The sequence below is a fragment of the Nerophis lumbriciformis genome, linkage group LG19, assembly GCF_033978685.3.
Source record: "Nerophis lumbriciformis linkage group LG19, RoL_Nlum_v2.1, whole genome shotgun sequence".
Lineage (NCBI taxonomy): Eukaryota > Metazoa > Chordata > Actinopteri > Syngnathiformes > Syngnathidae > Nerophis > Nerophis lumbriciformis.
In genome coordinates, this window is record NC_084566.2 from 23,633,441 (window position 1) to 23,646,353 (window position 12,913).

The window sequence follows — 12,913 nt, forward strand, 5'->3', positions numbered from 1 at the left end:
GTGTGCGATAAGCTTCTTTTTCGACACCTTTCCAAACCGGCAGCCTCAACCTAGAACATGTTAAGTTAAAGTTAAAGTACCAATGATTGTCTCACACACACTAGATGTGGTGAAATTTGTCCTCTGCATTTGACCCATCCCCTTTATCACCCCCTGGGAGGTGAGGGAGCAGTGGGCAGCAGCGGTGCCGCACCCGGGAATCATGATTTAACCCCCAATTCCAACCCTTGATGCTGAGTGCCAAGCAGGGAGGTGATGGGTCCCATTTTTATAGTCTTTGGTATGACTCGGCCGGGGTTTGAACTCACAACCTGCCAATCTCAGGGCAGACACTCTAACCACTAGGCAACTGAGTAGGTGTTGGTTGTTTTAACCCCTTTGTATTAAACAGTGGTTAACTTCTTTCAACACTTGAATGACAGTGGAAAATTAATTTTGTCTGCTTTAAATAGTAAATAATTCATTTTTAAGGTACCGTAATATGAATAGATAGTGGTTTGATGGAGCCATCTATAAAATAATGCTGCATCTATAAATCCAGCAGAGGGCGCTGTCTTACAAGTCTATTCACTCAACATTTTCCAGCAGGAAGATGCTTTGAAGAGATAACTGCATGTTTTGTAAGAACCATCGAATCCTGTACGGCTGAACTTGTGTCCGAATGTGCAAAACAGGATTTAAAATGTGTTTGATGACTGTGAAAAGCATATTATAACGTTTAAAAATAGTTATTTTAAGGCTTTTTTAATTGATTGATGTGGCCATTATTTGGAACATAAGCCCTTAATAGCAGGGATTTACTGTACAGTAATATGATTACCATTATTATATAGTAGCAGTCGTAGCTGTAGTAATATTAGCATTAGTAGAGTGATGTTTAATGATGTTCATCTTAACACACTGTTCTCTGGTGTTTGTGTCAAGTCAAAGCGAGCCATACCGAGCTTCCCATGTTAGCCAGAGCCTCCTCTGCCCGCTCCACCCTGGTTTTCTTCATGCTGATGGAGAACGCTCGAACCACATGACTGCAAAACTCCACGGAAATACCGCAAGCCTGCAAAAAGCACACCAAGTCAGTTCCTGTGGCGTCATTCCACTTATCCCTGTGGCGCTGCGCCTCTCACCATGACCAGGTTGACGAGGGACACCGCGTTGAGGCTGATGTCCCACAGCCACATGACGCCAAACATGTTGACCAGGATCATGGCGATGGTGACGCACACCAGCACGGCCGACCAAATTTCGAAGCCCAATAGCACGGTGGTCACCACGAATATGGCAGCCAAGGAGACGCTCAGGTTGAAGGCGGTGTCGTAGGCGATGGTCAAATACTGCTCGTAGAACACGTAAAAAACGCTGCCAAGAAGATAAATAATCAGTAATATGTGAAGACTTTTATGCTATCAGGAAGAGGACTCAAGGTCACACAAAGTAAATAAACATTTCTTTACTACTAAATGTCACCTAAAGCTTTGATCACCACATTTAAAACAAGCAGAGTGCTGATATTGCACACCGGAGAGAAGCTAGCACCACACAAGTGCTTAACTAGTAGAGGGAGAGACCTCCACCAAGGCTGAACTATTGACAAAATTGAGTGAAAAATCAATTTTTTTGTTGTTAGTTCTTAGGCCACAACCTTTATCCAAGTTTGCACCAATCTCCCTTATCTGGGACTGCTTGTATGTGCAAGCTAACATTTGTATTCTATTCAGTTTGTAATTGTGTTGATATTTAGATATGTATTAATTTTTATAAACTACTAATAGTAACATATGGTAGTGGTGTTCATATTTTTTGGTTTAAAATATGTAGTTTTGATCCACCGTAATACACTACCTTTAATAAGGTTCTTATTAGTAAGGTCAAACCAATAATTATCTTAAAATCAGATTAATCACACTTTTGAATTTTGATTATTGTGGTAAATTACTTGCTTCCATAATTTAAAGGAGAACTACCTTTTTTTAAATTTTGCCTATCATTCACAATTCTTATGTGAGACAAGCCCACGTCTTTCTTTTTTAATGCTTTCTAAATCATAAAAACGCTAGCAAAAGGCAACTAAGAATGCAGGCAATGGCGATTCGATCTATTCCGCTTAAAAACGCTTTAAAAACATCCAAAATCCTCCATCAACGTTGTATGTACATGCTGCAAGTATGTATACAAAGTACGAACAGGCACATTAATAATATTACGTATTTTGGTCATTTTATACATTGCGGCGCCGCATTAATTTTACAGACATCACAATGTTTGCTATTTCCTTTACAACAACTACTACTACTAATAATGGCAGAATTCGAGAGAGCCAACGACTGCTTTGGGAAAAATGATGATCCAGAAACTTATATTTTTGAGTCTGAATATACAGAGAATGAGATACAAGTTTTAAAAGCTGAGTGATAAGCCGATCTAGTAAATAACCCTATTGCTAAGTTCTAAACTAGAAAGACAAACTACGAACAAATAAAAATCACTTACTATACAATGTCCACTCTCAGTCGGATGCCGACTGATGGGATGTTTATATCTTTCAGTATGATGAGCATTTTGTCTGCTTTTGTATATTGCTGCACCGTGTTGGGGACATTAAGGAGTGCAGTTGTCTGTGGCTTTATGTCAGTATTTGCCTCTACTTATTTGACTAATGCATGATGGGGTTTTTTCCTTCTTTAATTTTTTTTAATATATAATTTTTGTGGGTTACTTGTTTGGGTGAGAAAAAAAGAACATTTGACATGTGTTTAATTGTATTTCTGGACGGTCTATGTCAAAAATACAATAAACAAATGTGTTTTTTTTTTAAATGTTAGGTGTTGGTCACAAAATGTTTATAGTTTAAATAAGGATTTGATTATTTTTCTATTTCAGGCAAATTCATGCACTTTAAATGTTTTCTGGTACAGACACAAAATGTTTAATCACTCCTCGGGTAAAAAAACTAAACAAAAGGTAGGAGCAAACAAGTGTTGCGTCTTTCTAGCAATGTCTGCACGGCTAAGTTGAATTTTAAAGTTGACCAACTTCTCGGTTTATGGCCACAACCTTCTATTATACAAGTATGAGGCATGACTTATAATCTAGAACTAACTTTTACCAACTCAGAGACGTTGCAGCTGCATAAACTAGTTACCTCTCTGTGATTAAGGCACCGCCAAAAGTAGTTCTTCAGAGTAAGCTCTTATTATAACAATGTCGCTGTTAATTGGTTAGTATGCAGGTCTATCCATCCATCCATCCATCCATTTTTTAACCGCTTGTCCCTTTCGAGTCGCGGGGGGTGCAGGAGCCTATCTCAGCTGCATTCGGGCGGTAGGCGGGGTACACCCTGGACAAGTCGCCACCTCATCGCAGGGCCAACACAGATAGACAGACAACATTCACACTCACATTCACACACTAGGGCCAATTTATTGTTGCCAATCAACCTATCCCCAGGTGCAGGTCATGACATGCAAATGAGTATTGCTGGCAATTTTTTGGATGTTTTTATTAGAGAGCTTTATGGGCGGAATAGAATATTCCAATGAGCTTCATTGTTAGGCGTCTAGTACGAGTCGTATATTACAATTTAGAAAGCATAAAAAATAGAAAAACATGTTTTTGTCTCACATAAGGATTGTGAATGATATGCAAAATTCCAAAAAAAGTGCAGTTTCCTTTTAATTTAACTTAAAAAAAAACTCCAATATTTCAACACGAATGCAATTTTATTGTCAGAATTACATACAGGAAACTTTTTTAAATGGTTAACTTGAATGGATGTTATTTATTTGCCTAAATCATTGCAACATTTTTATTTAATTTCCGGTCTGGATTTATTTTTAAGTGAAATTTGCCACCCAGCAGACCTGTCAAGAGTCTCTGCACTCATCTTTGACATGATCACCACTCGCCATCTTTGCACCTGATCACTTACCTAAATTGACCTCAAGTCAAATAATGTAAGGAGTTTTAATATGAAGCTTAAAGAGATACTACACAAAAGTATGTTTTGTCATTTTTCTTTTATTCTTTATTTTATATACAAATTATGTTTAATATAGTATTGTTATTATGTAAGCGTTTTATATACATATCATTTGTTCTTGACGGGATTTTCTATGTATTACTGTTCTTTTGTTTCAATGTAATTATCTTATGTGATGGAACCCAGAAAGACTAGTGGGTACTTTGTAGCAACTAATGGGGAAAAACACATTTTAGCAACCTGTGTCATCTTTCAGGTAACAATTAAACTAAACAGCATGTAAACCTACAGTGTGAAAGTATAACGCACCTGTAAGCAAAAACCTTGTGGTCTATCGACTGACTGATGTTCTCTGCCAACATTCGGGCCATTTTCAAGGCGTCGATGTAGTCTGAAGACTCCTTCATGATGCCGTGAAAGGTCATGAAGTAGCTAGCTCCAACTTTGGTGTTGTTGGGGTAAACATCCACTGCAGTGGCATAGACCGCATGGCCGCTGTGGAGTGAGACACATACATTAAGAAATCAACAATTTAAAAAAAAATCACACAGTTTATCATATGACATTACCCTTTTCCACACTTGATGTTGGGATTGTCCGACAGGAACATGGGAAGAAAATGCATGAAGTCATCGCCCACAGGCCTCTGCTTCCCACTTTGGGTCAGAGGTCGACAGTGGACACAGGATGGGTCCACCACTAGAACACAAGGCGATGATGGTGAACAATAATATTGTCTAAGACACGGTGAACTCTATTCAGTCTGACATAGTAGTTCCTCAGATGGGGGCCACTAATGTACTCAACTGCAGAGAGCACTGGGTGTGTATTGGAAGTAAGACGTCTACCGGTATTAGAAAGGTGGGCGTTAATTGTACATATCCTGCTAAAGGATGAAGGCCACCCAAACACACAAGATAAAAAAGTAACTCCACCCAAATTCGATGCACATAAATGTTTCCTCTCCTTTAAAATAATAGTATTTTGGCTGCGGCTCAAATTGTACTTCTTTTAGCATGTTTTATACTGTACACTGGAACCTCAATTAACAAACCTGTCTATACAAACTTTTCGAGCTACCAACCACAGACCAAATAGGAACCTGTCTAAGTGTACTAACGCTTCATCCACCCATTGTGTGCCTGCAGCTCAGCCATTTTGTGCCCGGCAGCACATGCATTGTGGGCAGGCTGATCAATCTCCAGGAGGTGAGCAGTCAGGATAGCAGTGCTGTCTTTATCTACTTTGCTATTTGTTTCTTTATGTGCTTTTAAGTGCTTTAAGCCTTTTTAAAGCATTTTTCTAGTTTTGCTAGCTTAATAGTAGTCCAAGCAATGCATGGTTTGAAACAGTCAGGAAGTAACTACTGCCTCCCCTTTCCCACTTTCTTTGGCTAAACGCCAAAAAGAATAACGAACAAGATAAAAAAAAATGTATTCTTTATTCCTAATCATTTTAGCGACCTGGCTGTTAAAGTTAAGGCCCTTTGTGATTTTAAACTGTGAGTGCACCACAGGGCTAGTGACAATGTGTGTGCGAGTCGGCAGGGCGGCTGAAAATTAGGACAGCTTAGCTGTTGTTTTTCGACTTTGTTATGGAAACTGAAGTCATCCAATGATATGTTTGTTTGATATACAGTACTGTATAGTACTTTATATTGTGTTCAAAGTGTACAAACCTTTACTAAAATATGGACTTTTGACGAGGCTGGAACTTATTATTCATTTTAACATGTTTCTTGTGGAGAAATTTGCTTTAATATACAAACTTTCTACTTCCGAACCCTGCTCAAGAACCCTACACAGAACTTGTGTAAGGTTCTGTTCAAGGACCCTACACAGGTTCCACTGTGTAAGGAAAAACTATAATAGGTTATAATAGGTTTAAGACTTTTAGTTGAATGTTGTGCAAAAAGTCAATATTAACATGGTTCACATCACTCAGGCATACATTTTGGAATTTGAAAGAATCTTATTGCAAAAATAATTGAAACAAAGTGAATTCCAAACATAAATAACTAAGCAAACCACTCTTTGAAAAAATAGGATTATTCTGCATATTCTATAAGACAGTAAAAAGTGTTGCAGAATGAGAGGGATGACGTTAAAACCAGGCTGAGCAATGCTTGTTGACAAGATAAAAATGTACCAGATGCGTTGCAGAAGGCCCCCGTGGTGTTGTAGTAGCGGCAGCAGGTAGACTGAGGCTTCACCCAGTCAAAGTAGTCATCCAGCCAGGAGGATGGCGTGAAGGCGATGGTGGAGCTAAAAGATTAAAAGTTTGATTTTGGTTTCAAAGATCCCTTGAAGTGTTTCTGTGACCCACTGAAGATGACAAGACGTACTAGTTGCTGATGAGCGAGGCTGAGTAAACCTGCTGCACCAGCGAGTTGTTGTTGCAGCCCACGCCTCCGCACACAGCATTCTGACCCTCCAGGCTGCTATAGTTCAAGCCGTCTTCTACTACAAAGTAGACCGGAGCTCCTGTGTGGAGGTACTGGCTCATGTTCTTAAAATACTGCAACACGTACGAGTCCTGAATAAAGAGAAGGGAATGTTCGAATTTTAATACTGTTTTTACAGCATTTTATTGTACAAAAACTATAACCATTAGCAACCACTTACATCAGGCATGGACAATTTTTGATCCAGTCCGATTTCTACTTTATTCACAACAGCGACACTGAAGGAGAGTGCTCCCACAAAGACAGCCACCTGTACAGACAATTATTGCATTTTTCTATAAAAACATGCCGCCAGGTGTGCTCCAGATGTGAGACACTTACAATGATGGGCCGCAACCACTGTTTGAGGATGAACGGGGCGTAGAACTTCTTAAAGAACCGGAAGAGGATGCTGTCTGTCTTTGTTTCCTGTTCATTCTGCAGTTTCAGACAGCAGACGATATCTAGACGATTGGCCTTAAAAAGGAACAGAGTGCAGATTTAGACTGATACAACTTTTTCACTTCCAATACTATACTGATATTGGAGCCCTGAGTATTGGCCGATAACGATATTGATCCAATACAATATCAGCACAAATCATTATTATTATCATCATTTTGTACTGTGGAATGTTAGAAAAGGCTTGATCAAGTAAAATTACTTGAACAGAGAACAATAGTAGGTATGAAAAACACTATAATTAACTGTCTGAAATAGATTTATGCCCTCTTTTACAAGTCAAAAGTTTAAATAAAGTGGTAATTGTTTTTTTGGCAATGCCTAGTGGTCACAATAATTCATTAAATTAAGCTCATGACGCAGTAAGTTATGATGCAGACACATTTGTTACTGGATACTTTCTAATACGCTTAGGCCTTGGAGACTATGTATCTGTAAGTAATGTGAAACATACTTATTTTTTTCTTGTTTATATTGACAAATTTCGTGTTTTAAACTGCAATAATTTTCAATTACTGTACTTCTAACTGACATGCTATTGTGTCCTTAGCTGTTGTGTAGTTGCTAACTCCTAGTACCCTACAGCCAACCATGTTTACTTGTTTAGTGAAATTATTTGACAAAAAATTCAAGAAAAGACAAACCTTGTGTGCTTAACTGGCTGTCCAACTTTGGAAAAGTAAACACGCTGTAGGACTGCTTGTAACGGGGCACTTATATATAACATTTTAGATACAAGCCGTAAGTTGATACTTGTTTTTTTGCTGATATCTGATATCAATATCGGATCCAAACACCCCGAGTTATGATGAATCTTGGATGAATTGGCAACGGTCAGGCTCACCTCTTGCCTCTTCAGGTCTAAGCCCAGAAGGCTGACAAAGCAACTGATCTGCAACAGGAAATCAATAAAAACAGCCAGGCCAGCAAACAGTGAGAAGGTTCTGACAGCAGGCATGTTGGACAGAGCTCCTGTAGAACAACACATGGATATTATCATCAGTATGTGACCCACATAAGCACACATTTAATGCACATCTCATGAACTGACATGTTTGTTGCCATATTTTACCTAGAAAGAATGCAACCGTCTCCGAGAAGGATGACAGGAACATGCTGGGTGCGACGTCGCCAAGAATACGACCAATCTGCTGGTGCAGTTCCTCCTGGGGCATCCGCTCGTCTCTCTGATGCAAAGACACAGTGAAGTGATGATTACAGTGGGTCATGGACTGAGTTATGTGCACATGCAAATACCTGGTAGGTCTGCACTATGATGAATATGTTGTCCACGCCGACAGCCAACACCAGGAAGGGAATGACCTCAATGACAATGAGGGTGAGGGGGATGCCGGCGTAGCTGAAGATGCCCAGTGAGGAGGACACCGAGCTCAGCACGATAAAGATACCCGCAATGCCCAGAGAAATCTTGGAGTCCACCTGTGTGTGTGCAGAAAGCTTGTTAATATGGTCCATTAATTCATGCATGTTCTACTGCTAATCCTGTTCTGGGTGGCGGATGAGCTGAAGCCAATCCCAGCAGAATTTGAAGCAGGGCGTGGTACACCCTGAACCAATCACCAAGTCAATTACAGGATAGACATAAACTTCTTAAAATGGATCGCTATGTCTTGGGCTGTTCATCTCCAATATGCACCAACATTGGAGCCTTGAGTAATGACTGATACCAACATTGATCTAAAAAGGTATCAGCAGGATTCAAACATACTTTTTTTATTTCTTATTGTGGAATGTTGGAAGAGGCATGATTATGGAAGTATAATTGTAGCAAAATTATTTGCAAACGTGTATCTCAATCTGTGCGCGTGTAATCCAATTTGCGTGCGTGTGTACTAATTTGTGTGTCCGTATATCAATCTGAGAGTGTGTATTCATATCCGCGTATGTGTGTTTTAGATTCGCGTACGTGTGTTTTAAGTTGTCTGTCTGTCCATAATCAGAAAAAATATGGAGCCAGAATACTGGTAGTAAGATTTGGTATCGAAATTTTTTTTGACATTGTAGAAAAAGTTGTATTGGCACCAAAACAAATTTTAGCAACAAATAAATACAAACTTTAAAAAATACAATATTTTTTAAGGATTTTTTTATGCCAATATTAATATTTTTGTACACTTTTGTTTTTGTGGGTTTCAAAAGGTTTTTATGATCGCTTCTCTTTTTTACGATTTTGTTTCTTTTTTTTTTTCGGTATGAAAATAATAGCAGTGTTTTAGTATGAAGGGTGGGCGCCTTTGGGCGGGGCTTATAACAAGTTTTACTGGACTGTAAAAACACAGTAGAAGAAGAAAGGAGGACCGATGGCGTCTAAATCAAGTGTAAAAGTTGTTTCTGTTTGGTTTAAATTGTGTGGTGTCTTCCGTGGTTGGTTAAATGTAGGCACACCATAGATACACACACGCAGATTGTATTACACGCACGCACTTCTGAATGCATGCGCACAAGTTGTATTACACGCTCACAAATCTGGATGCGCTCACTCAAATTGTACATGGCAGAAGTGTCGCAAAAGTCACGTGTAAAAAAGACAGGCAATAGAGGGTTCCTGCTCCTCACAGATCATAGTTAGGCACGCGCAGAATGTAATACACGCATGCGCTTCTGAATGTGCGTGCACAAGTTGTATTACACACTCACGAATCTGGATGTGCACTCTTAAATCTTACACAGCAAAAGCGTCGCAAAAGTCACGTGTAAGTAGACAGCCGATCGAGGGTTCTTTCTGATTAGGAACAGACAGAAAACTTAAAACACACGTACACACGCTGATCTAAAACACGTGCGCACACACATGTTGAATTGAGATACCAACACACAAATTAGTACACACGCAAGCAATTTGGATTACAAGCGCACAGATTGAGATACACATTTGAAAAAAATGTTGCTACAATAATACTTCCATACGTGATCAAGTGTAATAACTCGAATAGAGAACAATAAACAATGGTATGTATGAAATACACTAAGTTATTTATCACTAACCGTCTGGATTTGGATTTATGTAATCTTCAAAGTTCCAGGTCCTAAATGGCGGTCTGCACACCAAATCAGATTTTTTTACCCTCAAGTGACGTAGACCTGATTTTTTTGCCAGTTGAAACGCTCCGAAGTGCTTCAAATCTGATCTTTTCGCATCAAACAAAGCCAGCCCCCGCCCACCCCAACCCAACTCTGCAGAGTCCATACCAGCAAGCGAACGCAGAAAAACTGCACAGCCCCCATGCCCAATGCAAACACCGCATCCCGGCCATCCACACAGCAACGTGCCCATACGAGTCCCGGCCAGGGGATGTATAAATCTAAATATTTCTTAAATTTGTTTTTGTGTAAAAAAAAAACGTTTTACATTTTTAAGGTGTGGTGGGTTTAATTTTGCCGTGGTGAGGAGCCATGATCAATTACATGTAGGGGAAACCCTGCGTGGTGCGGACTTTGATGAACCATGCTTACCAGTAATCTCCTGCCGCTGTGGATGTGACCCAGCGCCAAAGAGATGTAAATGAACATGATGCCGTAGCTCAGCACCACTGTGCTGATGTCGCTGTTGCTCTCACGGTTTATTTCGTCCTCGACGCTCCTCTCGGAGCTGAAGGCGATGGTCAGGTTGGGGTTTTTGAAGTCCTTCATGAAGCGGATGAATCTGAAATGCAAAAAAAAAAAAGTTAGTGAATGATTTCAATGGAATCATAGCTTGGAAAAAAAGGTGACGTCTCACTCTTTTTCCCATGCTCGAGCTTTTCCAAGCCTGACGGTATCATTCAGGTAGTTGTTGATGGGAAAGGTGATGACAAGGCCAGTCGCATTGTTGTAGTTGGTGGCTGGTGTTGGAAAATGTTTTTAAAATATTACTGACATTGTCATAAAGAGACGGGTGGCAAATTTAGTATTACCATACTGTTAGTAATCTTGTAATATTTAGATATTTCTAAGTTGTTTTATTTAAATCATTCTTAGCTGTTCACCTTTTGTCTGTCCCCTATTAAATTAAGCTTAACCAAACACCAGCAGACAATTGTTGTTGCTGGCTTCTGTCATTGCGATTCTGTGCCCTCTGAAATTAAGTTGAATCAAGCAATAGCAGGTAATATTGTTGTTGACATAGGTTATATATTTTTGCTTTATTTGACAGTGTACATTAATTAACATTGTGGCAACTTCACTGTCCAGTATTAGCCAAAAGGCAATTTTTAATTCCTTGTATTTAAAATGATCTCCATAAAAATGGAACAAAGACTATACAGTCAACAATGCCGATCTAAAAGAGCAGAACAATGAATATCACTGTACAAAGCCTGTTCAAAAATACAGAGGAGATATATACTGTAAGACAATGCGGCTTTGTCTTGCTTGGGGCAAAAAAAACACAAAACAAAGAGGAAGTACTTATACTGTGTTTCTAAATGTATTTGTTTTGCTTTTCATGTTGTTTGGTTACTTTGTCTTGTCCATAAAAACTACATGCCAATTACGCAAATTACATGTGGATGTCGTCTGGAAAAACCTGCTTTTTGTAACAAAATTCTGGTAATTTAGAACTCACAGACAGTGTCAATTCAAAATTGAGCATTACTACATTTATAATAAAATGATTTTTTTTCTGATAAAGCAGTTGTGGTGGACCTTATTACTTAGATGTAGGTACATACTGTATGTGCCTAATGTCTGCAAGTGCCAATAAAGTGCATCAGCTGGTCAGATGCTGCTCTGGTTAAATGAAGCAACAGTACTAAAGTTCATTGACCAACAGAGCACTTCTATGGGCAATAAAAACCTATAGTGGCGTGATTATACAACTTCATACACCTCGTCACTGACATTGTTGCTCCTGTGCTTCAGCAAATGTGTGCAAAGCTTACAGTCGTAGCCTCCGAGAGCCAACCAAGGAAAGACTGGACCTCCAAAAGTCCCGAGACAAGAATCGTGGAGGGCAGTGGTGTCGTCGAGAGATGCTGGTGCACTGTAAGACATATACACTTATTCCAGTCTTATGTCTCACTACTGGGCAAACTCTCTTTCTTTTTCACCATTATGCAAATTTTAAATTGAACTTATGGAAACATGAAAGTCAAATGACAAATGAACCTGACACAGTAGAGGAAGTGGCTGTGATAATCAGCATAGACATAGAATTCATCCCCCGTGCTGTGGTTCAGCACATCATGGCTGTTCTGGAAGTAATTGAGGACGCTCAGGATGGTGCAGTTGTCATTGTAAGGGGCCAGCGGGGCCAGGCAGATGTCCTTCAGCGTGACATTTTGGTCTTCATACGTGGCAACCAGGGCTTCGATGTCTAGCTGCAGGTCCAGGACCTGGATGGTTTGAGATAGAAAAGAACCAAAAACCACAGTTTCTGAGTTACTTTCCTTTCTGCCACATATCGCTCGTAATCAATATGCACTTATCTCTTCAACTCACTTGAAACAGAATGTCCTTGTCCAAGATGGCTCCAAAGGGGACATCCGAGCCTCCAATGTAGGGCGAGTAGATGAACGTGCTGTTGAGCGGCGTGGTGATGATAAGCTGTGCAGTTCTGAAGAAAGGTCCAAAGTGACTGTCGAAGTAGTCCTTTTCCTGCCGTGCTTGGCTGCCGGGGGAAGACCACAGCTCTACGGGGTCGGTGGTGATGTTCATGTAGACCAAACCCCCGGAAGAGATCGCCACCAGAGCCAGGCTGGTCAGGATAACCAGACCTGGGTTCCGCACGCAGAATGAGCCCCAGAAGCTGAAGACGACTCGGAGCGTGTTCTCAAACCGCTCGCCCAGTGTTTCACAGCATGATGCTTTGACTACAAAAAGAAAGTGATCGTTTAGTTTGAGTTATGGTTATATGTTAGAGTTTGCATTCCGTTGCACATACACATGGAAAAAATATGTTTGATGTACCTGTATCAGGATTATCACTGTTAAGAGACAGGGGGTTATTGCTGTCTAGTATTGGCCCATACTCTGACGTAATTGTCCTTTTCCTAAAGAAATCACAAAAGTCCATATTAGCAAATGGATGCATT

General features: G+C 39.9%; 1 protein-coding gene across 2 annotated transcripts in view; it reads right to left on the minus strand.

Annotated features, from left to right (window-relative positions):
- Window positions 1-12,913, minus strand: part of npc1 (Niemann-Pick disease, type C1) — a 32,524-nt gene that overhangs the window by 1,608 nt on the left and 18,003 nt on the right. For both annotated transcript variants that reach the window (XM_061979256.2, XM_072915207.1), the window contains exons 7-23: window positions 12,789-12,871; window positions 12,321-12,691; window positions 11,988-12,214; window positions 11,762-11,862; window positions 10,621-10,723; window positions 10,356-10,545; window positions 8,139-8,321; window positions 7,954-8,068; window positions 7,726-7,853; window positions 6,762-6,896; window positions 6,601-6,690; window positions 6,321-6,511; window positions 6,125-6,240; window positions 4,546-4,675; window positions 4,286-4,471; window positions 1,125-1,356; window positions 941-1,054 (exon numbers count right to left, since the gene is read on the minus strand). In XM_061979256.2, coding sequence (XP_061835240.2) covers window positions 941-1,054; window positions 1,125-1,356; window positions 4,286-4,471; window positions 4,546-4,675; window positions 6,125-6,240; window positions 6,321-6,511; window positions 6,601-6,690; window positions 6,762-6,896; window positions 7,726-7,853; window positions 7,954-8,068; window positions 8,139-8,321; window positions 10,356-10,545; window positions 10,621-10,723; window positions 11,762-11,862; window positions 11,988-12,214; window positions 12,321-12,691; window positions 12,789-12,871 — 2,695 coding nt within the window. The remainder of the gene's footprint in view (window positions 1-940; window positions 1,055-1,124; window positions 1,357-4,285; window positions 4,472-4,545; window positions 4,676-6,124; window positions 6,241-6,320; window positions 6,512-6,600; window positions 6,691-6,761; window positions 6,897-7,725; window positions 7,854-7,953; window positions 8,069-8,138; window positions 8,322-10,355; window positions 10,546-10,620; window positions 10,724-11,761; window positions 11,863-11,987; window positions 12,215-12,320; window positions 12,692-12,788; window positions 12,872-12,913) is intronic.